Source organism: Manacus vitellinus, unplaced genomic scaffold (assembly GCF_001715985.3).
Source record: "Manacus vitellinus isolate BGI_N305 unplaced genomic scaffold, ASM171598v3 scaffold_21_pilon, whole genome shotgun sequence".
Taxonomy (NCBI): Eukaryota; Metazoa; Chordata; class Aves; order Passeriformes; family Pipridae; genus Manacus; species Manacus vitellinus.
Genome location: NW_021939546.1, coordinates 8,273,173 through 8,298,295, shown reverse-complemented (window position 1 = coordinate 8,298,295; position 25,123 = coordinate 8,273,173). Strand labels below are relative to the sequence as shown.

Sequence of the window (25,123 nt, the reverse complement as noted above, 5' to 3'; positions counted from 1 at the left end):
TTTTCCCATGGTGAACCAAACTAAGTTATATTGTCTCCCCTTTCCCAAAGGCCAAAAACACAGTAGGGGACAGTCATCACAGTGTAGTTGTGAATTTTTATTCTACAAAAATGAACAACAGTTACAAAAACAGAAGACTTTAATTGTCCACTGTCCCTGAAAAAAAACCCAAAACCAAACCTGTCTAAAAAACTAACTCGTATATTAAACAGGGATGTCAAAGAAAGTTACAATTTTAACCTGTGGTTAAAATAAAAAAAGAACAATTTAACTGACCGACATTGTACAGAAATTTCCATCCAACATGAGGACGAGAAAACAAGAAATGATGAGCACAAACTGCTCCCAGCAGCTCAACTCAATGAAACTGTGGGTGTATATGTGAACACTTCTTCAGTGAAAGATCAGGACCACTTCTTCACAGCTCTGCTGTAAATGGAAGAACCAAACAGCTCTTAGATGTGTCTAACAGCTGAACAGCCACTGGTCCAGTTCCAGATCTCCATCTTTTCTTTTTCTTTTTTTTTTCCCCCACAAAGCTGATTTAATAGCAATTGAAAATTTTCTTAGCCCTGACTGCATGCTGCAAACATTGCTGCTACAGCATAGACATTACGACTTTAATAAAACTAGAAGCAGTTAATGATTAACAATAAAAAATAATATTTTTTCTTCAAGCAATTAAATTGTAATATAGGGCTCTCTAATTCCTTCCTGTCTGGTCCCATGGGCCTAAGAATAAGGCAAGACGAGAAATAAATAATGTGTTGCTGTTACACTGTTTGAACCAAAACTTAAAGTCGCTACAGAAGAAATATTGTCTCCCTCATTAATTCTGAAATCTCTTTTATGGTTTCATATATCAAGTTACCTTTCTGCTAACCTTTTATTTATATGCTAGTTTACTGCATTATATTCCCCATTCAGCATTATTTTAATGAGTAATTTGGCTTTGATAAGTCTATGACACATCACAGACAAATTCATGCTACGTTTAGCCCAGCAAACACTCCAAAATAAGCAGGAACCCAACATTCAAAGGGTCTGCAATATTTTGCAACCACTCCTTGATGTTAGTTTATTTATTCCCTTCCAAATGCAAGTAACTTCCCAGCTCACTTTATCAACAAAAGTACTAGCAGCAGACAAGAAAGGGATTATGTTAGAAGGAGGGCTCAGTAAGCATTTAGACCTAAGTACTTAAGTGTGTGATTTCTAAATCAGACCCTGAATAACCTACATGGAATGAAAGAAACCTGCAACTTCAACATAACCTGGAATTCCACTTAATCTACAACTAAGGAAGCTGCAGAAGGTCTGGTCAAGATCAGCCTTTCAGTGCTGGATGCTGTATGAACAGATGCAGCCCTCTTCAATGTTCTTTATACAATCCGGATGGGAGTTACAAACAGGTATCAGAAAGTTCTATGAGCAAAACAGCAGCTTCTGAAGTCTACAAAGTAATTTGTAAGCAACTGCAGGACCGCACTTACGTGAATAAATAATGCAGAGAGAACAAAAGAGAAATCTCAAAACATGCAGTGGAAATGCAACCATCACACCAAGAAGTTTTGCACAGGGATTTCAGGCAAGAGAAGGAATCTGTACCTTGAGGTGAAATCAAAGAGACACTAAGAGAATAAGATGGGGAAAAGCTTCAAAGTGTCTGCTGGGCTAAATAGAGATGAGAAACCTTCCAATTCAGTTGGCTAGGTTTTTTTAAGAGCTGTGAGATTTACCTCAGAACCCTAAGTTGAACCCAAAGAGTGCAGGCTGGGGGTACTGCTTTCACCACACCACTCTTCAGGGCTCTTCTACCAGTCACTATGGCTCGTCCATCCTGAGCCCTGCACTTGCAGCTGTTTGTCCTGGGCAGGAGACACAGCTGATCTCATTTACTGTGCCCACCAGGGACACACATGTCAATGAGAAATGTCCCCCTCATGCCACCTGGGCTGCAGATGTCCTACGTAATGTAACCCTGACGTTACAGAACCTGCATCATGAAGACTGACAGAAGCTGCTTAATGTATCACCCCTCTTCCAAAAATATGCTAAAGCAACTATCAGAAAGTAAGCTTTAATTCCTAAATACTGTAAAAAGACTATTATCCCAGGTCAAGGTGGGATGGGAAAAAAAGAGGTGTGGCTCTGTTTCTTTTTTAAACCTGATGCAGCACCCTTGCTGGAGCATATGAAGATCACACACTTATGAAAGCACAAAGAGCACTGAGGAGAGACAGTCTACCTTCACATTTCAGAGGAACTGCATTAGGGTACAGATCCTAAGGCACCAATTAATGAAAAATGAAGTTTTTCAGTGTTGGCAGATGTTTAAATAACCAGCTTAGCTTTGCTGCAGACCTCCTCCATCTGGTAAAACTCCCTGGTATTTCACAATGACACACGTGCCCCCACTCCCACACACACCACTATCATCTTCAGTGATGACGTGTGCCCTGGAAATACTAGTTATTGTAGCTCCAAGCCCTGCGTTTTATGAGCTTTGAATAATTCTTAGCATTCAAAAACCTCATTCCAAAGGAAAAGAATAACAAGGTTTAAAAAAACAAAAGGACGGATGGGTAGCTGTTGGTATGAGCAGAAAAGGGCACCAGAAGTTTCTTTCTCCCTGCACGTAGTTGTAGTTGCACTTACAGGCTGCTGCATTCGAAAGCTTCCAGTTCCACATTAAGTCAAATTCTATTTTTGATCACTCTTCTAGAAAGTGGAGCTCTCAGGATTTCTGGGTTACAATAGTTACTTATATGCAGTGCTCTTGACCACATATTGTCCCCTCAGTCCCCTCACAAAGCAGGTTAAGTATCACCAGCCTCACTCTGCAAGCAGCAAGTCCAAGGCAGGGAGAAGGTGTCTGACTCATTCAGGATTGTAAGGATGAGCCACAGCAGAGTCAGGCCCCAACCTGAGATGGCACACATCCACATCACTGCAGCACAGTAACCAGGGACAGAGGTCACTCAGCTGGGTTAGACACCACACACTCAACAAATCCTATTGGACTAGGAGGCGAAGGATATCACCTTTGTTGGCAAAATAAAAATGCTCAATTAAGGATTCAATCTTGCAGACACTGGCTGTGAGGCATTCCCAGGGATGTCCCTGATCCACCTCCGAAGCAGCAGTGATGCTGTCAACTGGTGCAGTTCTCAGTTACAAGAGTTTGCTTAGGAATGCAGAGAAGACATGAAAAATATAATGAAGCTGCTTTTTAAGAGAGAATCATTTGCTGCTGCTTTTCAAAATTGCTCTTGTTGCAGTAACATGCGTACACTTCAGCATCTTTGATTCATAACAGAAAGTTATTTATATTATACGTAATTTGTATTTAGCACATATTCATATATAAGTATATAAACATAAGTACTACACTAAACTATTTAGATAAAACATTTGTCAGAAAGGACAATGTCTTAAACCACACAGATCAAAACAGAATTGTTTCTCTTTCACGGAGTATTTCCACTCCATGAAACTTTTACTTCTGTTGTTCCCAACAGCGAGTGGTATCACTGGTATCACTCTCATCACCAAAACTCTATCAACAAAATACCCTGTAAAAGCCTGAGTTATAATATCAGGGTTTAATCAGCCCTAACCCAACTGGTTTAATGAGGAACAATCGTATAAGTGGGAAAATGATTTATCTTGGGACTGTGGAGCAGATAATTTTGGTTAAATTTTTCCAGATGGCTTCGAAATCTGAAAACTAGCCAAACCCTTCACCTACCCACTGAAAGAGCTTGGATGCCTTCCCTAATTGATTCATAAAAAGAACATGTTGTATATAGTCTGTATGGAATGATACCCCCATTCTTGGCCACCAGGACAGGGATATAATTAATCAGTATTAGCTAATACATGTTTTTCTTTCCATTTATGTTAGAAATGGAGATTAAACACAAGCTTCTTACAACCTTTGGATTTGATATTCTCCCAGTAAGCGCTAATGGTGGTAGATCAGGAATTTCTGCCTCCCAGCAGCACAGAGCTGCCTTTACAAGGACCCAATACCACAGCCAGTAGGTCACCCTTGCTTCCCAAGCACCAAAGAGGGAGATCCTGATTTATGATTTTGTTATTACAGGCATCTTCTAAAGGCCTTCTGTCCAGCCCGTTCACCTTGCCTCAGCAATGTCCCAGCACCATCAGTCTGCATCCTCCACAGCAAGGAGCTGCAGAAACACAAACCAGCAGTAACCAAAAAAAACATGCAAAGAAAAAGCAACATGTCAGAGAGGAACAACCACTCTGGCAAAGCATGGCATTACAGAGCAGAGGAGGCAGAGAACCTTTTCAGTAGAAATCATGTTTAGAGGAAAGTTGTAACTTCTAGGCTTCCTCCCTGGCAGCCTGGTACCAACACTTTGACTCCAAAGACAATTCCTTTATGAGACAGGAAGTCATTAACAGCACAACTACTTTCCTAGTGAAGCAGTATCTGTTCAGTTTTCCTTCAACTTACACAGCCTTAGAAAAATCCAAGTCGAGAGACAGATTTCTGGATCCAGTCCTATCACAAGCACCACTAGATAAAACTCTGAATGAATTCTGCTGAGAAAGGTTGAACTTAGCAAACGAGACGCGGTTTGAACATCAAGGAGAGGGCTGTGAAAGACAGCTGAGCTTGAGGACAGAACGGACACAGAATCTCTGTTCTTGGTGGTGTGGGAAACATTTCCTGGCTGGGGAAAGATTCATAGAAACCTGGAATGTCTTGGGTTGGAAGGGACCTTAAAGATCATCCAGTTCCAACCCCCTGCCATGGGCAGGGACACCTTCCACTAGCCCAGGTTGCTCAGAGCCCCGTCCAGCCTGGCCTTGAACATTTCCAGGAATGGGGCAGCCACAGCTTCTCTGGGCAACCTGTGCCAGGGGCTCACCATGTTCAGAAGGAACAATTTCTTCTTATCTCTGTCTATCATTTCCTGAGTGAGATGACCATCATCACCAGCCATGCTCATTGGTGACTAAAAGTGTTATTTTTCCAAGAGAACATGACAACCCAGAATTCTATCTTTCTCAAAGTGGTATTTTTTTTACGTTTAATGTCAGATTGAGTGACTAAGCTGCATTTTCTTCAATATCATGCATTCTGTCCCCCCTTTTTATTTGCACAAACATTGTGCATCTCTGATCTACATCAGTTCTCAACAAAATCATTCCCCTTCTTTCCAGCCTCAATATATCCACTTTTTTTTTAAAGTCTTTGATCTATTATTCAATCCATCTTTGAAGCCTTTTAAATTCTGTTAAATCCTTTAGGAGGCAAAATATTAATGTAACAACATTATATTACCTCCAGGGCTATTTTCTATTCTCTTCTTTTTATTCTTTAACATCTGTTGTTTTGGTTTTTGCCATATGTTTGGGGAAGGAGGGCTGAAATCTCTACAGGGAAACATCTGCATTATGAAGATTTTTAATTTCTAATGGGAGAGAATGCTTATCCTAAAATCTCAGGTAAGTAGGGATGTTTTAGTGAGCAAGCTGGGGGAAACAAAATGAAAAAGAATTTCCACTGGATTTGTTGAAAGCAGGAGTGTACTTTAGCTAACAGCTTTTCAAACACAACTTGCTCTGATGATACGAGGTGCAACGTCATGCTTGGACTCAAAAATTAATTTACACAACACTTGATACAAACATCTCTATTCACAGAAAACCATATTTCTTACAGTATGTATGTATTTCTTGTATATAGTTTTATCATTTTGCAAGTATTTTGAGTTTCTACTCTGAAATGTTCAAACAAAAGCAAACTATAAATATGCCTGTAATTTGCATTCCTTCCCTGTGGAAGATACTGAAGCAGTTTATTCATTTAAATACTTGAAACTTATCATTTTAACACATTTTTACTGTATCTCATGCAACAAAGACAATGCTTTCAGATTAAAATGAAAAAGCTATTAATTTGGCACAAATCTTTCAATGAAGATGATGAAGAGGTTACAGGAAGGAGGTAAATATTTCACCACAGCATGAAATTACTTTGTTGTAATAAAAACTTATAAAACTTAAAACTTTCTTACATTTGCAGCGGACATTACTTCTACAAGTCTAAGCTGATATGATATTTAAAAACCCAAGGCTATCTTCTCATGCAGCAGTTTGTCTGTTCTGGAGGAAATGTAGCTTTGAGGATCCAGGTTAGCACAAATTCAGCCACAGAAGGTTAAAACACAGGAGTGAAAATGCTGCCTCAAGCCAGAATGTGTCCTCAGATACATCTGTGTAGCTGAAATCAGTGCAAATATTCCATGTTTGCACCTGTGTAACTGAAAGCAGAATGCAGGTATCTGCTTCCCCTTTAGTCTCAATATTCAGTTAAGAAAACAAATTCAAGCTGTTTCCACTTCTTATGTTTACCAAATTCCTCTAATTGCTCTCCACAGGAAATACTCAGAGGATACTCTTATGCTGACATGCAAAATACTACACAGGGTGATTCCCCACTAACCTATTACTCAGAACTCTGTGCAAAGCCCCAGATATCAAGGTGGGACAAGCAGCTCTGACTTGCTGATTTACCCAATTTGCACCCACGTAAGCAGAATTTAGAACATGTTTACAGAGCAGTTTTTAGCAACAGCACAGGCTGCCTGCACAGATCTGCTGACTGGGAATCCTGAAGAACACAGGACACATGTAGGGCCAGCAGTACAAGCAGTAGGCCATAAAGGGCCACAAGTTCTTAAGCAGAACTGAATAAATTCACTCGAAAGACCTGAAATATGAGGTGGCCAGTGGCTCACAAAGGGAGAAAAACAAAAACCTCAAACTTTCCAAAGAGCAAAAGCTTATTAATCTTTTTCTGTTCAGCTTCTAAAGTTTTATAACCACATATCTCACCTATACGCAGTCTAAGACTAACGTGTCTTGTTCCGTGTAAACTCCCCAATCAATGCTGCCTCCTTTTCTATTAATCCACCCTTTAAAATACGTTCTTTTATCAGGTTTTAATGTCTAACATGATTTAATCAAGAACACATGCCTCATAAATATCATCTGTCATGTTCCATTAGTTTCATGTGGAAAAGTACAAGTCAATAAACAAAGGTTGTGCCATAAATCTGCCTTGAACACATTATACCTCAAATAAGAAAATAAAAACATGTGTGTCCTTTGACCTGGATATTCTTAACATGGAACTTCAGGTATTGTCTTATGCCTTTAAAAATGTCTAAAGCATTCACAATTAACTGCGTACCTAAGCAATTTCAATTTACATAATGTTGATATGGAGACGGTGATTAAATAAGCACTATGCCTTTAAGGCACCTGTTAAATAACATCACTGCCTCTGGGTTAAAACTGATATCCCGCCCTACACAATGAAAACCAGGTCCCTCCACCATGCAACTGTGCAGTAAAACCCCCTCATAACTCAGAGGAGCCACTGGGTTCAGTTATTAATAGAGAGAGGAGAAGAAAGGAGGAAAAAGGGGAAAAAAGAAAAAAAGCAGCACCTTCTCTTGAGCACTGCATGGAAATGTGGCTGCTGTAAGCACCAGTGAGTCCAAGGGATCCCTAGGAGCTCTCCTTGGCCCCTCCACTCCAGCACGGGTGGGCACCAGTTTGTCACCAGTTCTCTTATTGTCCAAGGACACAAATAACATCAGGTACTCAGTTTTGGTACTTACACCAACGACCAAACTTGATGCTTGGGTCATCTGGGAATTTTTATTTAAGGAAATTCCCAGCCTTTCCACAGTTGCAGGCCACAGTCAGAGCTTTCCATCTCTTCTGCTCTTTACAACACAGCAGTCTGTGGCTTTTGGTGTTTTCCACTAATGATCTCAGTTTGTTACACACTTTGAGGAGTGTGTTGTGGCTTGTGGGTGGTGTGGGACAGATGCTCCCTGCACTGAGTGCTGATTGCCTGCAACAGCAACAAACTGGTTATCATCCATGTGGTCTTTCCCAGTCCCTTGCTCCAGTGGGCTTTGGACTGGACACCCTCCCTGCCTGGCCTTCTGCCCTACAGCAGCACAGACAAGGGCCAGAGATTTCACTGGGGTCCCTGTCCATGCCCCAGAACCTTTCTGTGCAGCTGCCCATTGTGTCCCAGATGACTTCCCAGGTGACTCACTCAAATCTAGCTCTGCTGGAAACAATAATCTTTTCCTGAGGTCCCACTGACTTCTGTCAGATCTGGAAAGTGTGGGACAGTTCTGATTCCTGTCTAAAACCAGGGAAATTGGACTGACAACAGCTCTAGAGTCCATGGGAAAGTCAAATCTTTTCCTTTCATGCATTGTGAAATCTGAGAAACAAGAAACTCTTACTCACGAGTTCAATTTTGAAGCTTTAAAAAGAAAATAAGGAATATCTGGGTTTTTTTCTTAATGACTACTGTGATCACATACACACACACTTACTTCCAGCAGGTCCAGTTTTATCTCTTGATGCAGATGTTCAAAGTGGTTGTAAATCTCTGTGAATGCAAGGAAGAGGCTGACAAGGGGATTCCTGTCACCACAGGAGTGTCCTCGCTCTCACACCTCTCAGCTGGCCGTACCACCAGACCTGTGGGCCCAGAGTGAAACTGCTGATTGCACAGGACCGACAGCACCCAGAAGAGTGACCATCATCACAGCACCCTGGTGCTGCCCTCCACAAGTCAGGGTTTAGAGAACCAGCCCAAAAGGCTGGGCAGCGACTCAGCCCTCCAGAGAGTTTCCCAGGACATGCTGGGAGTACACAAAGTATTTTATTTTGTATGTTAAGTGAGAGGACGCTTCGTGTTCTCAGTGCCAGACACAGAATCAGTGTATGGTACACAGGTTCCAAGTGCTTACTCCAAGGCTACATCTAACCTGGCTGAACACCAGGCCCTTTGCTGGCAGAGCAACAAGTCTCTTCCAAAAACCAGCACTAATTACAGCTGCTCCCAAGGCCCTTATAAACATCAGGTCCCACTTCCCAGCTCTTGCATTTCTTTTTCTTTCAATAACAGGATTTTTAAAAGAAAGAAGTCAGAAGAGTCTGCACATTAGAACAGTCTGATAGGAAAATCATAATACTTGTAATTCCCTGAGATTTTTTATCTCGCACATCTCAGACAGACTCCAATGGTATCACCTGGCAAGGAGCCAAAGGAGCTCTGCTACTAAACCAGCACGATAAGATCAGTGCTGAGTGGAGGAAACGACAACAAAAATCTCCCACTTTTCCCTGGATTTTCATCCAAACAAACGAGTATGTCACTCCAGTTCCCCACTCAACAAAGTCTCAGTGCCTTAAGGCTGGCCCCATCCTCCTCCAGTAACAAAAGTGATTAAAAGTGCAGTGTATTTTCTCTGAGTCACTCCCCACCCCACTACTCATCTATGAGGCCTCAACCACTTGGTGGAACAATAGATTTTCACATGGCACAGCTTTCTAGGCAACTGTCTGCATCATGTGCTGGAACTAACGATGGGAAGAATCAAAATTAATACTATTGCACCACTCACAGAAGATGCCTTTAAAAGGAGACCCACAGAAAGCATGAACTGAGAATATTCAATGCCAGAAGACTAAGCACCAGATCCAGAGAGCTGTTTAGGCACTGAATTTCCACGGACATCAATGGGAATTAGGTGTCTGAATACCTCTCTGGATCAGATCTTTAGTAAAGCAAACTTTGAGGTTTGATTTTTCAGTAGTTCTACAGTTCCTATAAATTCTTCATCACCTCCTTTCAGGAGCAGGTCCTTCAAAGGAATGTCTAGGAGAGTCATCACACATTCATCTTGCTTGAAAATAACCATCCAGTTCTCAAAGCAAACAGGCCGGATCTGATAAGTACATGAAAAAAAACCCCAAAACAAAATACCACCTTTTATGGCATTGTTCAGGTGTCACTGTTTGGCTTCCTAGGAGCCATTTAGCTCTATGAATCTCTAAAGCAAGATCCTGTCTCTATTTATAGCTTATGGAGTGGTAAGATGGTAAGAGGCATCTGACAGCTACTGCATTGTGGAAGAATACCTGATGGACACTGGCTGCTCCTTAAAACTTACAGATTGTTTTCAATTAACACAGGCATCATGGAATTTCACTGGCTCTTAAAACAACAAAAAACAAAAAACCCCAAGCAAATTCAAGAAACATGTCCACAATAACATAAACCAACAAACTGACAGGGTTCTGTAACTGAACATCTTTAAAAGAGACTGAACTTAGTGGGCACCAAAGGGAAATCACTTGCCTCATACCAAAATGTAAATCAAAGATACCACCCAAAGGAAAGGGGAAGGAAAAAAAGGCCCTTGTGATGACAGTTCAGATTGAAACTAATTTGCCCATTTGCAGAAATTCAGAAAGTGTTTGCTCTTGATTTTTCATCCCCACCATATGGCAGCTGCTTTCTCCCAAAGCACACACTCCCACTGTTGTGGGCTGATGGAGCAAGACAGCCAACACTGGGAATAGCCACGTCCCGCGGTGGCACAGCAAGGAACGGGCACAGCGGCCACTCCACAGGGTGTGCAGAGCCCTAAGTACACACACAGACACAGACTTGTGTCTGGCCCAGGGACTGACAGAAGGAGAAGGTGTCACAAATATAAATCTCGGGCTGAGAAGCCAAAGAACTCAACTGAATTTTAGTCACATGGGTATCTCTCAGTTTCCCTTGGCTGCCTCGATCAACTGTAGCCCAGAGTTGTAAAACCTGCCCACAGCTGCTCTGCTCACCCCCAACCTGACGTTTCACACTGTGACTTTATGCAGGCTTGTTTGGATCTAACAAGGTCCTTATTTTTCTACAATGCAGGAAATAAGGAAACCAGCCATCAATTATTAGAAGCGCTGCAGATCTGAGCCGTGTGGCTGTAAAACAGATTTTTCTTTAATGAAACTGAGCTGGCATTTGCCAGAAATAACAAGTGCCCAAGACCAAAATGTAAATCAAAACTAAAGGAGAGTTTTCAAAACTTTGAATCATTGGTAGCAACAGACAAGCTCAGAAGGAGGTTGGTATGATTTTGGAATGTCTTAAAAATGTGTGACTAATATGACTTCTAAAGACATTATTTGTGAGTTAGTATTTCAGTCTCCCCACAGAAAGAAAACATCATGACCAGAGAGGGCCACAATGTTTGCTGTAATAACTGTGTTAGTATGTCACTATTGCCGGGCTAGGAAGAAGGCTGAGCCTTTGTTTTCACTTCAGAAAACAAAGAAAGGGAAGACATTAATGTTGAAAAGCATCAGTGCCTGGTAAGAGACGATTACAACCACTATGCTTTCCCTGCATGTCCCGGTTTTAAACACAGCACTTGGTTTTAGTTGGTCTCAGCCCAGGTCCTGGGAGACAGCAGGTTCCATCACACACCTCTGAACAGACTTGTCTAGTCAAGGAGGAGTGGTGCTGTTTGCTGAAGAGAGAGACATAACAAGAGGAAAGAAAGGGCGGGTTTGGAGGAAACATTAGTTGCTAGTGATTCCCTCACCATAACTACTGTCAAAACTGTGTCACTGTGGCTTCTCCTTCCCAGCCTGTCTCCCACTCTTTGTCATGAAACCCAGACCGAGGGCTTCAGTTCGGCCTCAGCTGGATGCCAGGCTCACAGACTGCAATGCACAGGGTACATGAAGGAACAGCAGCACCAAGTCTGGCAGTAGGAGATGGCCTGGAATCCAATTTTTACAGATTGCAAGTGGAAGCCCTTGGAATGGTCCAGCTTGCTCATCTGCCATTGACTGCTGCTTGTTCAATTCTGCCATTGAACACAATTGTCCATGGTTGAAATGAATCATTTCTTCCACAGGAACATTCAAACCTCCCTCAGCCACTCCAAATACCAGAGCTTTTATCACATCCTTTGCTAAGCTGTGCCAGGGTTAATTATTCTTGCAGTCAAAATCATCTATCTTTCCTTCTTGCTTGACTTTTCTCTGTTTCCAGCCATGGGATACCATTCTGCATTTACCTGCACTCAAAAGAACCCTTGAGTACCCCACATTTTCTCTTCTGGTGCATCTCCAGATTGCCTCTAGTCTTCCATTAGTCCATCAGTACCACATACAGGTCAGCATCTTCCAGTTTTTCACTTCTTCTCCAAGTTCTTTGATTTTTCAAAGCCATTTAAGAAAGTCTGAGCATTAATCTATCTTCCTGCAGCTAGAGTGATAATTAACAGAAGGATAACATCACTTCTCTATGCTTTTTAAAAATGTATCATATCACCTTGTACCTCATTAGATATTTATTTTTCTCATACTAATGGAATGTGACATCCCGATCCTTTTCAGTGTCACTGCTTTCCAAGACATACAGCTTCCCACCTATAAAAACAGTTTATATCCTTCATGCCAAGGTACTGCCTCATATGTCTGATGGCATGAAAATACCTGTTGTCCAGTTCCTAATCACTGCTTAAGAAATCCATGTTGCATGCCAGTCACTTCCTAATTTTTATTAAATAAAAATTACTAAATAAAAACATTCCCTTAATTTGAAGGAACAAACTTTACTGGCAGTGGATTTCTATATTCTGTGAGGATTTCAGCAGAAACTATTAGATAACACTGGGAACAAAACTCAAACTTTCAGAGTTGTATACAAAATAGTCACTGTACAAAATACTTCTATTTGGTGTGCATCTCAATTTCTATCAGTAACTCACTTTTTACTCCTTTCAAAAGGCAACATTACTGTTTTCTATACCACTATTTTTCTGCCATCATTGAATGTGACTGTTCAAAATGTATCCTAGCAATTTAGGTTTACTCTACCAACACATTCACCTCTGTCAGACTCTCTCTCAGGCTTGCTTTAAAACAAGAACTAGTTTGATAACTCTTAAGAAGCAGAACAGCTTCCTTTAGCTGCTCTCTTAACGCAAATTTCTGCCATAATATATCCCTAGTTATAAACAGCCTAAACTCCACCTGGACCATAAGGATGTAGATATGACCAACAACTAAAGGCTGCAGGACTTCTGCATGGTCAGTTAATTTTCATATTTAGAAAACAGGATGCACTGCAAACGAATAATAATTCAATGTGAGCCTAATTCAGTATCAATAAGGCTATTTCCTTCTTCAGAACAATGGCTGGCATTTTCTATCCCCAACAGGCAATCATTTGTTAGCAATGGCATGTCCCCAGAATGCCACAGAACATTTCACAACTACTCTGCACATAAAATCAATCATTTTCCATGCCCAGTTGTCCCACCACTGGCTCTCCCAACTGCTGCTTGAGAGCCCTTCACTCAGTCTGGTTTTTATTGTGTGCCTTCTCAGTGTTTTCTTGACAAACAAATGAGTGGCCAGAAACACCAACCTTAGACAAGGAGAGATCTGAACTTCGTTAAGCAAGTCAAAGAGGATAGAAGCCTTGAATATCACAGTTTGAGAGATCTCTTCTAATTCTCTGGTGCCTAAGCAGTTGATTGTGGGAATTCAAAATGTCACAGGAAAGATAGTCACACCCGAAGAGTTACATTCCACAGTCAGCCTTCCATCCAGCCTGTGTTTAAAAACTCCAGTGATGAATAACTCACAGTCTGTTTGGGCACCAGATATCAAAAGCTCAGTGTACTCCTAGATAGTACCCTTCCTAGTGTTGAGCCCACACAATCCCTGTGGAAGAACAGACCAATCTAGACGAGACAGAAGGTGCTGAAGATCAGGTGCATTTCAGACAGTATTTAGTTACCAACAGGGAAAACCTAAAGCCACACTCAGCTTCAGAAAGGATGCAACAGGAGATTTTCTCCTGTACCAGCAGAACAAGACCAGTGCCTCTGAAGGGTGTGTGAGCACCGTGCACACAAATGACAACTCTGATCCATAAACTGGTCAATTCCACGTTTAGAAGGTCTTTCTCATACATAATTTATACTCTGAATCAGGGTTGCTCATCAAACTAGCAAATGTTGCAGTCAGCAGCCTTCACACTGGAACTTGTATCCAGTCTCCCATATTGTTTTCTCTAGTGGTAGTTAGTGTCATAATTCACTTTATCTAAATGCTAGCTGGTTATGAGGTTATTTTTTCACCGAGTTTTCTCTCATTTTACATTATCTAGGCTCCAAAACAGCCTCCCTGTCTCTCCCTGCTGCCGAAACATCTACCCCACGCATAAAACTTCTTTATCACCTCTAATGTTTACTGTTCTTAATTTTCAAGTCTCCCAGCAACTTCTCCAGCAACTGATAAAAACTCTATTGTTGGCATTAACACTAACCCTTCGCAAGGAAAGTTCCCCAAGCACATTAGTCTCATTTTGGGAAACTTAACCTGGGTACCACTGAAACAGCAAGTCTCTGCAAAACACTAGTTTTTCACTCAAACTTGCCAAATAAGCTGCACTTGTAGCCAGTGCCATCATACACTCAGGCTCAAAACACTACTGAAGATTAGTCATTCCAGTGGTTTGCTCTCACTTTCTAGATTTTGGTCTCCTTTATATTAGCTTTCTATGACTAAACTTGCAAAACATAGGCACTTGTTAAAGTATTCGTGGAACTGGCAAATGTATAGGTATAAAAGTGAATTTTGACAAAGCGGTTCAAGTACTCATGCCAGCAATCTCTGCCTAACAGCTTCTGACAGGATGCAGTAAGAGAAAGATCTGGTATGTATAAAGGTTCCAATAAAAGCCAGCCAAATCACCCTGACAGATATGGAGTGTTTATACATTCAGCAGACCAAAAGCTATTTACACCAATTGCCACACTTCCACATATTTAGCCCACAACTCAAACAAGTTACAATCCTTTATATATATTTAAGAATAAACGAACAGCGCAGTGGTACAAGGTAAAGGACATGCCAGGAAGAGAAGAGAGTAGAAAGAAAAAGTCACTGAGACTCAAGGACAGAGAAAGAGCAAGTGGATTCTAGGGATAAAAATCCCCTTCAATTTCCTGCATACCCATTCAAATCAGAGAGATGCTGAAATGGGTGGGTACCTTTGTTCTGAAAGGAGAACCACTCACATACATTGGCTGTACCTTATCCCCACAAAAATATGACGAGTCAGCAGACCCTCTCAAATAGCTCAAGAACTTAAATAAAAGGAATACAGGTCAATTTGTGGTGACTTGGCAAGAGGAAAAATAAGAAGCAAACTGTTCAGATTAAAAACGTGAGACATCTTTTTCTTTTGCCAACTGAACTCGGCCCATACTTACAGGACAAACTTTTATGTGTTAGCCCTCAAGTCTGCCTCCTTTTCATCCACTCTTGGATTTAAAATGGCGTCACTTCAGATTTGCACCAGAGTGAGGGACAGTGGAATCGGGCCAGCTCAGTTTCAGTTGAACATAAACCAGCTCCGATGACTTCAAGGAAACTGAACATTACGAGAATCAGATATCCAGAAAGGAGGAATTTACTGTTGCTTTTTCTTCTTCAAGTCCTGGGAGACGGTCTCAGCTGCGTGCAAAATCTGTTCCGTCAGAGTGATGAGGATCTTGGGAACCTTGTAGTAGCCACCTGCACCTCAAGCCCACGGGCACACAGTTCATGGGGTGATCTCTACCTCAAGAGCAACAAACCATAAGAGACTTTTCCATCTGCTGGAAGGCAAGAGCAACCCAGCAAATTTTAATACAACAAAACAAACCAGGGGGGGAAATTTTCCTCTGAATAGGTACTTATTGGCTATTTCCAACACAGCTTCTTTAACGTAGCCTCCTTTCCCTCCCCTCAGCATGTCAGATGCTAAAATAAATGGGAGCATTTGTTCCTCTGCAGCAATTCTGCAACTGGCAGCGTAAACCTGATGCCAAGGAGTAAGAAGCCCAACTAAAATGTTCTGTTAAAATCCTTGCTCTCCCAAAGATAACAAAGATGTATTTTGCCCTTTTCACCGCTCACACTCGGGGAGACACACCACCAAGGGCAAGCACCACGTACTTCGCATAGCCAAGAGAGAAATGCAGTCCATGCACATGCTGTGTAGAAGGGGTGCAGTGCCACCCCAAGCTGATACAGCCACATGTTGCATGAACATCCTGCACCACCACCAGATCAGATCTCAAACAGAGCACAGCCACATCACCCCAGCACTGCACCTGAACTAACAAACTCTGTCTCTCAGCATAGAAATTTAAGCTGGCCCTGACGGTGTGCAAAACAGCTGCCCTGTTTCTGGCTCCAGCTTGTCTTTCTCTACACCATACTCTGATATGCTCTCACAGTAGGAACATCATGAACAGTACAGATGTGCCCCGAAACAATACAAGTGGCACAATCTAATTCAAGCACCCTTGTTCTTTTCATCTGAAACATTTATATGCTTGGCCGTGTTGGTTGCTGGCACAATCCTCCACCCTTTTTGCCTGTTTGACATATAGTGGTCTATCACACTAGCTTTAAACCCAGGCATGGCCTTGAACAGAAAGAAAAATTAAAGGTGAACATGCTTTGTGCTACCAGATCTTGGCATCTGAGCTACTGGGCAAAAAGTGCTCGCACACTTTTCCCTCCTGGAGAGAATTTAACACTTGGATCTTCTCTTCTGGGTCTCAAATAAGCATGGATGGAATTTTCAAAAACATTCAGTACTGGCCTTCTCCTGAAGTCAAGTTCCTGCAATTTCAGCAGGAGCAGCAGGGCAAAGCAAAAGTTATGAAACCTCACATTAAATCCTTTCTGGGATTTTCCCAGAAAATACTGGGTAATAAAAAAGAAATTTCCTCTTTTATCTGTTCTCACTTTAACTCTCTCTTCTCTGTCCAGCACAGATGGGGGTTTGGAGGTAGGCAGGACTTAAACAAGGAAAATAAATGCTCTTTTAAGAGTGAAGTCAGTCCTTCTGAATGCAAAGTGCTGCCTTCCTCGAGCACCCTGTCCCGTCCTGTTTAGCCTTCTCTCTTAAGCAACTGCTACTCCAGAGATGTTCCATCAAAGAGCACAACTCATGGTCATTGTGACTGATCGCTCCCTCCCAGTGAAGGTTAAATCAAAGCCAGCTGCTTCAGAGAGGGAAAGGCGGCTAAAAAGAAGTTAAACAAAATAATAACAAAAAATGCAATCTAGAACCTACATGGATAGGAAATCTACTCTTGTATTTCAAATAAATAACTCTTAAGGTATCTAAGCCTCATGCACAGAAAACAATTTTGTAACTTTTTTTAAGTCATCCTCTTGCATTGTTGTTCTGCCCTAATAACTCTGAAATGTGCTACTCATCTCTCCCAGTTAAATATCCTGTTTCACAAGCCCACTCCTAGATATCTGAAACTGCACAGCATTTCTATCTAGCTTTAGGCATCTAGCATTCCAAAGAATTAATATTTAAACTTATTATAAAGGAATGGGGATTGCGTTAAGCATGTAGCATTTAGCAAAACATTCATATTAATAAACTGCTGTGCTGCTTGTTTGAAGCACATTTATCATTCTTTAAACTCAAAAAAAAGATAATGCTCCAAAACTGACACATGTATCTATTTTTCTTCTAATACAATCAAGAGTTAGATAGGATTATAGAGTGGAAACTATTAAATTTCAATTTTTACAATATGCTTAAAATTATATTATCTTTCTTTGCCTAGGGGATTGTTGACTTCAGTATTTAAGTGAATTAATCACAGCAAATTGTGAAAAAGCAGCAAATCACAGCTGTGATTTAAAATAATCACAGGATTATTTTAAATAATCCTACACCCTCTACCTCTTCTTGGGAAGCACCTCATGTTAACATTCTTATACATATTATTGCTCTTACATCTCTTGATTATAGATAAATGAATAAAAAACTGCTAATCTGTTCCAAGACATCACTAATTGGTATTTTTCCTCTTATATTAGCCTTTGATTTACACCTCAGATATGTTCTCCCAAGCCAGCACGTGTAATTTATTTACAGCACTGGAAGGCAGGCAAAATACATCATCTACTGTTATACAACCTTCTACAAGGTATTAAAATACCAGGCCCCTGGAGACACACTTCATATAGTTCAGCAAGTTCCAAAATAAACCAAACCACCAACCCCTTAAGCACTTAAAACAACAATGGACATCTGTATTAAAAAGTTAGTTTTACTGTATTTGATGATGTCGCCTTCGTGTCATTTTTCCCTTTGGCTGATATGCAAACAAGAATTAAGAATGTATTTGCTTTCCCCTCGTTCTAAAACAACTAACAACTCTATAGCTCTCACAAAACCCTCTAATTACACACATAAATGCCAGAATTAAATGCAGTTTAAGACGTTTTGCATTCATTTAACCCTCAGAATAAATTTGATTGTGTAGGCTCAATCACAGTGCTCTTTGCCAACCCACCGTGCAAAATAATCACACATTAGATACACTCAAACATAAGAAGGGTCAGACATAATTATGAGATTTGAAGCAAAACAGTTGCTTAAAAAAAAAAAAAAAGAAAAAAAAAAGGAACAAAAACAAAAGAGAGAGAGCTCAAGCACTTTGCATTGATTTGACTGAGATCAACCTTGTAATTCCTAAATGTTCCAAACTGTAACAGAACCAAAAATACAAAATTTGCATCTATTTCCTGCTGCAGCTCTGGCAACGTCTCATCTGTTTTACAAGTAGTCCCCTGTCTGCAAATAACCTTAATCATTAACAATCATTTCATAAAGTCAAACTAATGACTGTAAAAAAAAAAAAAAAAAAAAAGAAGTCCTTGTTCCAGGTAACTAGTGAAGCACAGATTCTGAGAACAGAAAGTTCAGGTTCCAACTGAGATTTCACATACAGGGTGCCAGAAATGTAATAGGAGGGCAAGGAAAAAGGGGAATTCTTTGCCTCTATTCTTCAAAGCCTGTGCAGAAAGGTAGACCCGCGGTAGCCTGCTCTGATAGTTATCTCAATGGAGGAACCGGCCCTTGCTTTTCTTTACACGCCCCATTTAAACGCAATAAAACGGCCTGAGTGGTTTTAACTGGTCGTTCCATGTCACTGTAACGCTCCCTGCTCCCGGGAGAAGATAACAGCTGTGCCATATTCCCAAACACATACTTTTGCTATTGTTTGCACATTTGTAGGCCGAGATTACGCTGTACCACAGCCAGTGAGCTGCCCTTGCTTTGGAACCCTCTATTCTCCGAGTTACATCAGTGTGCTGGGAAACGACGTTTGGTGGCTGAGGGAAAAAAGGCAAACAAACCCCAGCCTATTAAAAGCCATTTCATGCACTGTGAAATGATTACTAGATTGCATGCCTGTTCAGGCCTGTTGACATACACTGATAGAAACCTGGAGTGCAAAATGGAGTGGTTTACATCTATATTCCCCCTCCAACTACCCTGCCATCGACATCTTCAACAGTTCTAAAATCACTAAACAGAAGAACTTCTAGAATAATGGTAATTATGGCACTGAACATGAAAATTATATTCACAGTACTACAAATTTCTGTTCATAGTCCATACATTATTCCACTTCCTAGCTTACAGATGGATTTAATACAAGCTTGTTAGTTACTCTACAAGCTTTTCCCTGTACGCAAAATAAAGAACTTCTGTAATATCAGGATTGAAATACCGACCCAGCTAAAGTTAGTGGCAAGACTCCTACTGATGTTAATTGTTTAGAGTAAAATTTTGTCCCTCTTATTCAACAAAAAACCCAATCCACTTCATTGCAGTGAAGTACAGTCTCCCAGAAGACACTCACTTTACATTTGGCAGTTTCACTTAACAGAATCTTGAAGCACTTCCAGAACATAATCTCAAATACACTCAAAATCCTCAGTATACACTTAAGAGTTTACGTGTATACAGGATTGATCTCTAACATGCAAATAATCATTTAGATACATAATTCAGATACTCTAAGTCTAAAGTATTTGCAGTTGATGAGACTGCTGACAGGAATACAGTAATGTCCAGACTTCAGAACTTCCAAGATGTAGATTTTTCAACTTTTCCTTACTATAAAAGAAGAAAGGGTATTTTTCTTCTCACCCCACTTAGCCCAGTATATAACAACCTCCATTAATGAAACATTTTAAAGACAGAACAAGTAATTTCTTATTTTTTACTCTATTTCTTCAAGCAAAATTCATATTACAAAATCTCTCCCAATTATTAGACGTATCTGACATTATCTGTTATTCCATATAAGTCTGCACAATATCACAATGTTAAGATAGATACATTATTTTTTCTCTTCAGTTTTTTTCCAACAGCTGTTGTTTTCTCATGAAGCAGAAAGAGGACTTTTTGCTTTTATTTTACAAGTACTGAATACCTTTATATGACAGGCTGATCATTAGATCTCCTGATTTGTATTTACTAAATATTCTCTACTACGAATTCCTAAATTACAATGGATTTAATTATTAGATACAATTAAACCTCTTAAATTAAATCCATGAAAGGCTCATCTTCAATTCAGGGACTCTGATTTTGCAACACAAATCATTAGAAGAAATTCCTTCAGCAGCAAGTAACTGGAAGTTATTTTCCTATTCAAGACAAGTAAGCATTATAGCCAGTTTAAGGGAGAAGACAGCTACAATTTATTCCAAATTACTTGATGCACACATTCTCCAATTTGCAGTTTCTTCTCTTTTCTGCTCTTACAAAATAAAATTAAGCAAAAAAAAAGACCATGCAATAAAAATGTAGCTCTGTAACTGCATGTTCTGCTCAAATAAACCTTTAAATTCCTTTTTGTAGCAGAGAGTTCAAATGCAGCAAGCAAGAGAACTAGAGTGAAAATAAGAAAAATTTATTACTACAGCTCTATAAAAAAATTGAGAGTTTAGAGATCATCATACCCGTGAGCCCATTCCGTGTCTTCCTTATCAGTTCATATTGTATTTAGCAGCTCTAGGCAGTCCCACTTGCTCCAGTGGGATACTTCAGGTGAACACAGACAAGGTGTCTGAGAGAAAGTGGTAGGATCAGGCCCAAAACCACTCAATACACCCAATAAGTCACACAAGCAAAGCACATGCTTTTGCTTAAGCTCCCAACAGCATAAGCTGTTACTTTCACAAGGACTGTCCTGATAGTCAAGGAAATGGTCACAGGGGGTTTAAATGGCAAGATTTAACCTTCCTTCTCAACAGCAGAAGGAAATGAATACATTTCAATACATATGTTTGCTGAAAGCAGCTACAGTTAACAACAAACACAAAAAAAATCCAACCCGTTTTCCCCTTGTCTGAATAAAAAATACTCTCAACAAGGAAATATCCAACTACTGCAACCCGAAGAGCTTATTGTTTTGCCCACTGTAAGTTAATATCTGAAGTGGTTACTGCAAAGGTCCAGGCCATTTGGATGATTTCCCAGTGGCACAGCTAACAGGATAAATCTCGTCATTTCTACTGAGTCATGAATTAGGTACACTGAACAAAACTGAAAAAGAATGAAAAGGAGAAGTGTTTCCTGGTAACAACCATAATCAATGCCATTTAAAAACTGAGATATTTGACATCTTTATAGATTACTCTTTTGTCACTACTAAAGTTTCCTTTCCCAAAAGCTGCTTTCCTAGAGACAATAATTATTTTGCCCTGTGTTACTTTCAAAACGGTCATACTGTAGCATGAAATTCAGCAAAACAGAACCAAAACCACAGAATCTCAGGAAAACATTGTAAAATGGACTTCATACCTTATGGTACAGTTGTTCTATGCCCAGCAGATCACAAATGCCTCTAAAAAGCAGTGGCTGTGTGCAAATACTCTGCCCTGTAAATCGATGACCAAGAAAAGCGTGGCACGTATCACAGCCCGTCACACCACAAGGGGTAGGATGGGTGAAAACTGGGTGTTTATTTTAAACAGCTCCCAGACAGAACAAAGCATGAAGCACAGTTCCAAAATACTAATGTTTCTGGTGAACAATCAACAGCTCCATCCTGCAAACTTTAAACCCAAATGATCTAATTCCCAGAAGTAATCCTCACCACCACCCCTCAAGTTCTTGTTTGGCTGTTCATGTAAAAGGACTTGCTCAGGCACGGAAGCATTTTGCAGGATCATAACTTAAACACTGTGAAGCAGTGGAGTAACACCACAAGAGACATTACAACAGCAGGATGCTTCTTCCCCATTGTGATTACTTCAAAGCTGCCCTTTTTATTAGTGGGGCAGTGTATCATTTTGATTCATTCTTTTTTGAAAAAAAAAAAATTAAAAAGTAAGGCTTGTTTAGAAAAAAAAATTTTACAGGTAACTATAAAAAGCGGGTTTGCTCTTGTTAAAGAGTGTCTTTTACCTGCCCTACTTGCAATTTTCAACTGTGGATAAACCAAAACCAGGAGGCACATTCTGTAATCTAACCCAGATTGCAGAGGGAATTACTGGGTACATGGTACTCTGGGGCTGGAGAACAGGAGACGCACGGCGCGATGGTCTGAAATCAAGCTGTCATCAGTTTCCTACCCAAAACCCTTCACTGGGTAAATCTGAGTATTTCCCTCATTCCCACTTCTTAGCTCTAGCCTGTTCTATCACATCCACATGCAGCTGTCCCCAGTCCTTCATCTTCCTGAGAGAACCAGGTTTCTTGGGAGATGGTTTACACTGCTCCTTGAAAGATGCTCTTCTGCACATACACTCTGATTTTTCAGTTAGATCACAGTGAGCAATAGAGTGATTTCTATTATTTCTGTGGAGCTGACTCAGAAGCACAGAGTGCAGAGCAGGGGCTGGCAGCTTGCAGTGTTTAGCAGGAGAACTCCAAAATGCCCAAGTGGACATTAAAGCACTTGCCAACACCATATAGGTCAAAAGGAGCAGCACAGCCCACATATTTTAAATTATCTGGCCCAAAATGTTACTTTTTAATTTTCCTAACTCCTCCTGATAATGTCTTCTTGTTGGGGGGCAGGGGAAGGGGGAGGGCAAAAACTAAATAAACAAAACAAACAAACACAAAAAACCAACCAAACAAAAAAAACCCACCCAAAAAACTCAGCATTGCCTGTCTTTGGAAAAATCCAACATTACCCATCAAATCACCCTGCTGCTCAGTAGATGAACCCTATCCTGCTCATGGATACCTCCTACTTACTCCCATGACTCAAGTCACCCATATGCTGAAGCAACCACAAGGTAACACCCTGGACAGAAAACACACTAAACAAAAACAGCAACAAAACTTGAAACACTTTTTTTTCTTTCCCCCAGTGGCGAAAATGAGAAACTGATCAGTCGGGAAAGATGAATTAGCAACCTTCTCCCATGCCCACCTACATCTACTGTAAGAGCCCCAAGCGTATGGAAATCACACTTTTCCTCTTTCCCTCTCTATGCTCTTGCCCTCTGCAACAGCAAGAGGAATATGCATGAAAAGAGGAGTAAGTAGCTCAAAGGAAAAAAAAAGAAGAAAAAAAAGTGCTTCAACAGTTTGCTCGTTCAGGGCAACGCACAGGCAGGATTTTAAGCTGGTATGAACCCTGTCAAGTGGCACCAACCTCACTCGTGGCACCACAAGGGACTCGAGCACCACATGAGTCCCTTCCACAGGCAGCAGTGGCAGCAGCACAGCGGTACTAGAGCTTGTAGCTCTCCTTCATACCCTGTGAATCCTCCTTCTCCCCTCTCCAAACCTGGGTCTGTGTAACAGACCTTCATTTCATTCCTGCCAAACATTAACAACGTCTTTTTTTTTTTTCATCAGGAGAGAAGAATTGCAGCATTAACAAACAGAAAAATAAAAAAGGTAATTTATAACCTGCTGCTACACTCTGTCTGTATTCACTGGTGATGAACAAACATATCCTACAGTCTGCAGGACAGACCTAGCACAGATTGAGGTGTTCATTAACATAACTTCATGGCAATGAAAGGTGCCATCACCCTAGGTAACAAGCTCACAAAAGAAAACGTCACTAGTCCAAGGGCATGCAGCCTACTTTTAGTTTTCAGAAGAATGGACAGAACGGGATGCACTGAAAAAATCCCAGTGGGAACTGTCTTAAGATAACTGCATGTACATATCTAAAATAGAGAATGGGAATGAACTGAGAATTAAAAAAGAGAATTACCTTTTAACATTACAGAAATCATTGCTTTAATGCTAATAACCTTAGGTGCACATACGTCTCTGCAAGAGGTTTTGTAGCATAGAGGAATGCTTCAATTCCCTCTGATCACAGCCAGTGATACCTCAAAGTGATTATTTCAAAACCAGATTTTGATTAACAAATTCCAGCTCAATTAACAAGTTCTAGCTCAAAAAGGTAATTAATAGATTTTTTAGTGGGCAATTCCTAACCTAACTTCAGTGCCGCTTAGCAATGAATAAATGAAAAATCAGGCATTTGTTAAGCAGCAGAATTTGACCTTTTAGGCACCAGGAATTCACAAGTCTGAGGATTCACTGCCTGAATCCAGCATTTGTAACACCTCCTTGAAATACAAACTATAAATCCAAGCAACCGTGGTGAAACTGCTGAATAAGAACCAGGCATTTATTGTCAGCCAGGCGTGCTCACAAACAAACACCCCACACTCACACTCTGGCACAGGACAGACCAGCCCAGTCTTCAGCACCATCCCCAAAACAACCACCTTTGAGACGCGACCGAACCAGCAGCACTCGCTCAGGAGAACTAAAAAAGATGCTTGTCTCGAGATTTCTTAAAGAATATTGAGAAACAATCAGCTTCACACTATCAAAGAACACTCTGGTTTATCCTGTGCCTCCAAGGTGCACAGAAAAACAAAACTTTCAAAGCCTGAAGTGAAATTAAAAAGTCAGAAAACACCCTGAAGACCAAAAAGAAGGGGGGAGCTTGTTACGCGTTTTATTTGTTTGGGGAATAGTTTTTTGGTGGTGGTAGTGTTCAGTTCACGTATTTTTAAACTCACCCTTCACGCTCTGATGTTTCTGCTGCTGGAAATAATCTTTAGAGCCTCTAGCGCATCGCAGCTCCTGCGCCCTCGGCAGAATCGGGATCCTCTCGAATATGCTGGGTCGCTTGGGGATGAAATCTAGCAGAGGTGCTGACATTTCAGGGGGGCTCTGCTGAGGCTCTGCGTGGTCACCGCCGTTGCTGACAGATACTTTAAAGGACATCTGAGGACTCAAGTGGGATTTAGCAGCGCTGGGACGAGCCGCCCGCGGCAGATCCTTCTGGGGCGCTCCCTGGCATTTGTCGGTCAGCTCGAAGCGGGCGCTGCTGCCTTTCTGCCCCGCGGCGAGCTCACAGTGCAT

At 40.9% G+C, this 25,123-nt stretch overlaps 1 protein-coding gene across 1 annotated transcript in view; it reads right to left on the bottom strand.

Moving 5' to 3' along the window:
- Positions 1-25,123, bottom strand: part of GLIS1 (GLIS family zinc finger 1) — a 181,713-nt gene extending 156,590 nt beyond the window's left edge. The window contains exon 1 of the mRNA XM_008925189.3: positions 24,778-25,123. Coding sequence (XP_008923437.3) covers positions 24,778-25,123 — 346 coding nt within the window. The remainder of the gene's footprint in view (positions 1-24,777) is intronic.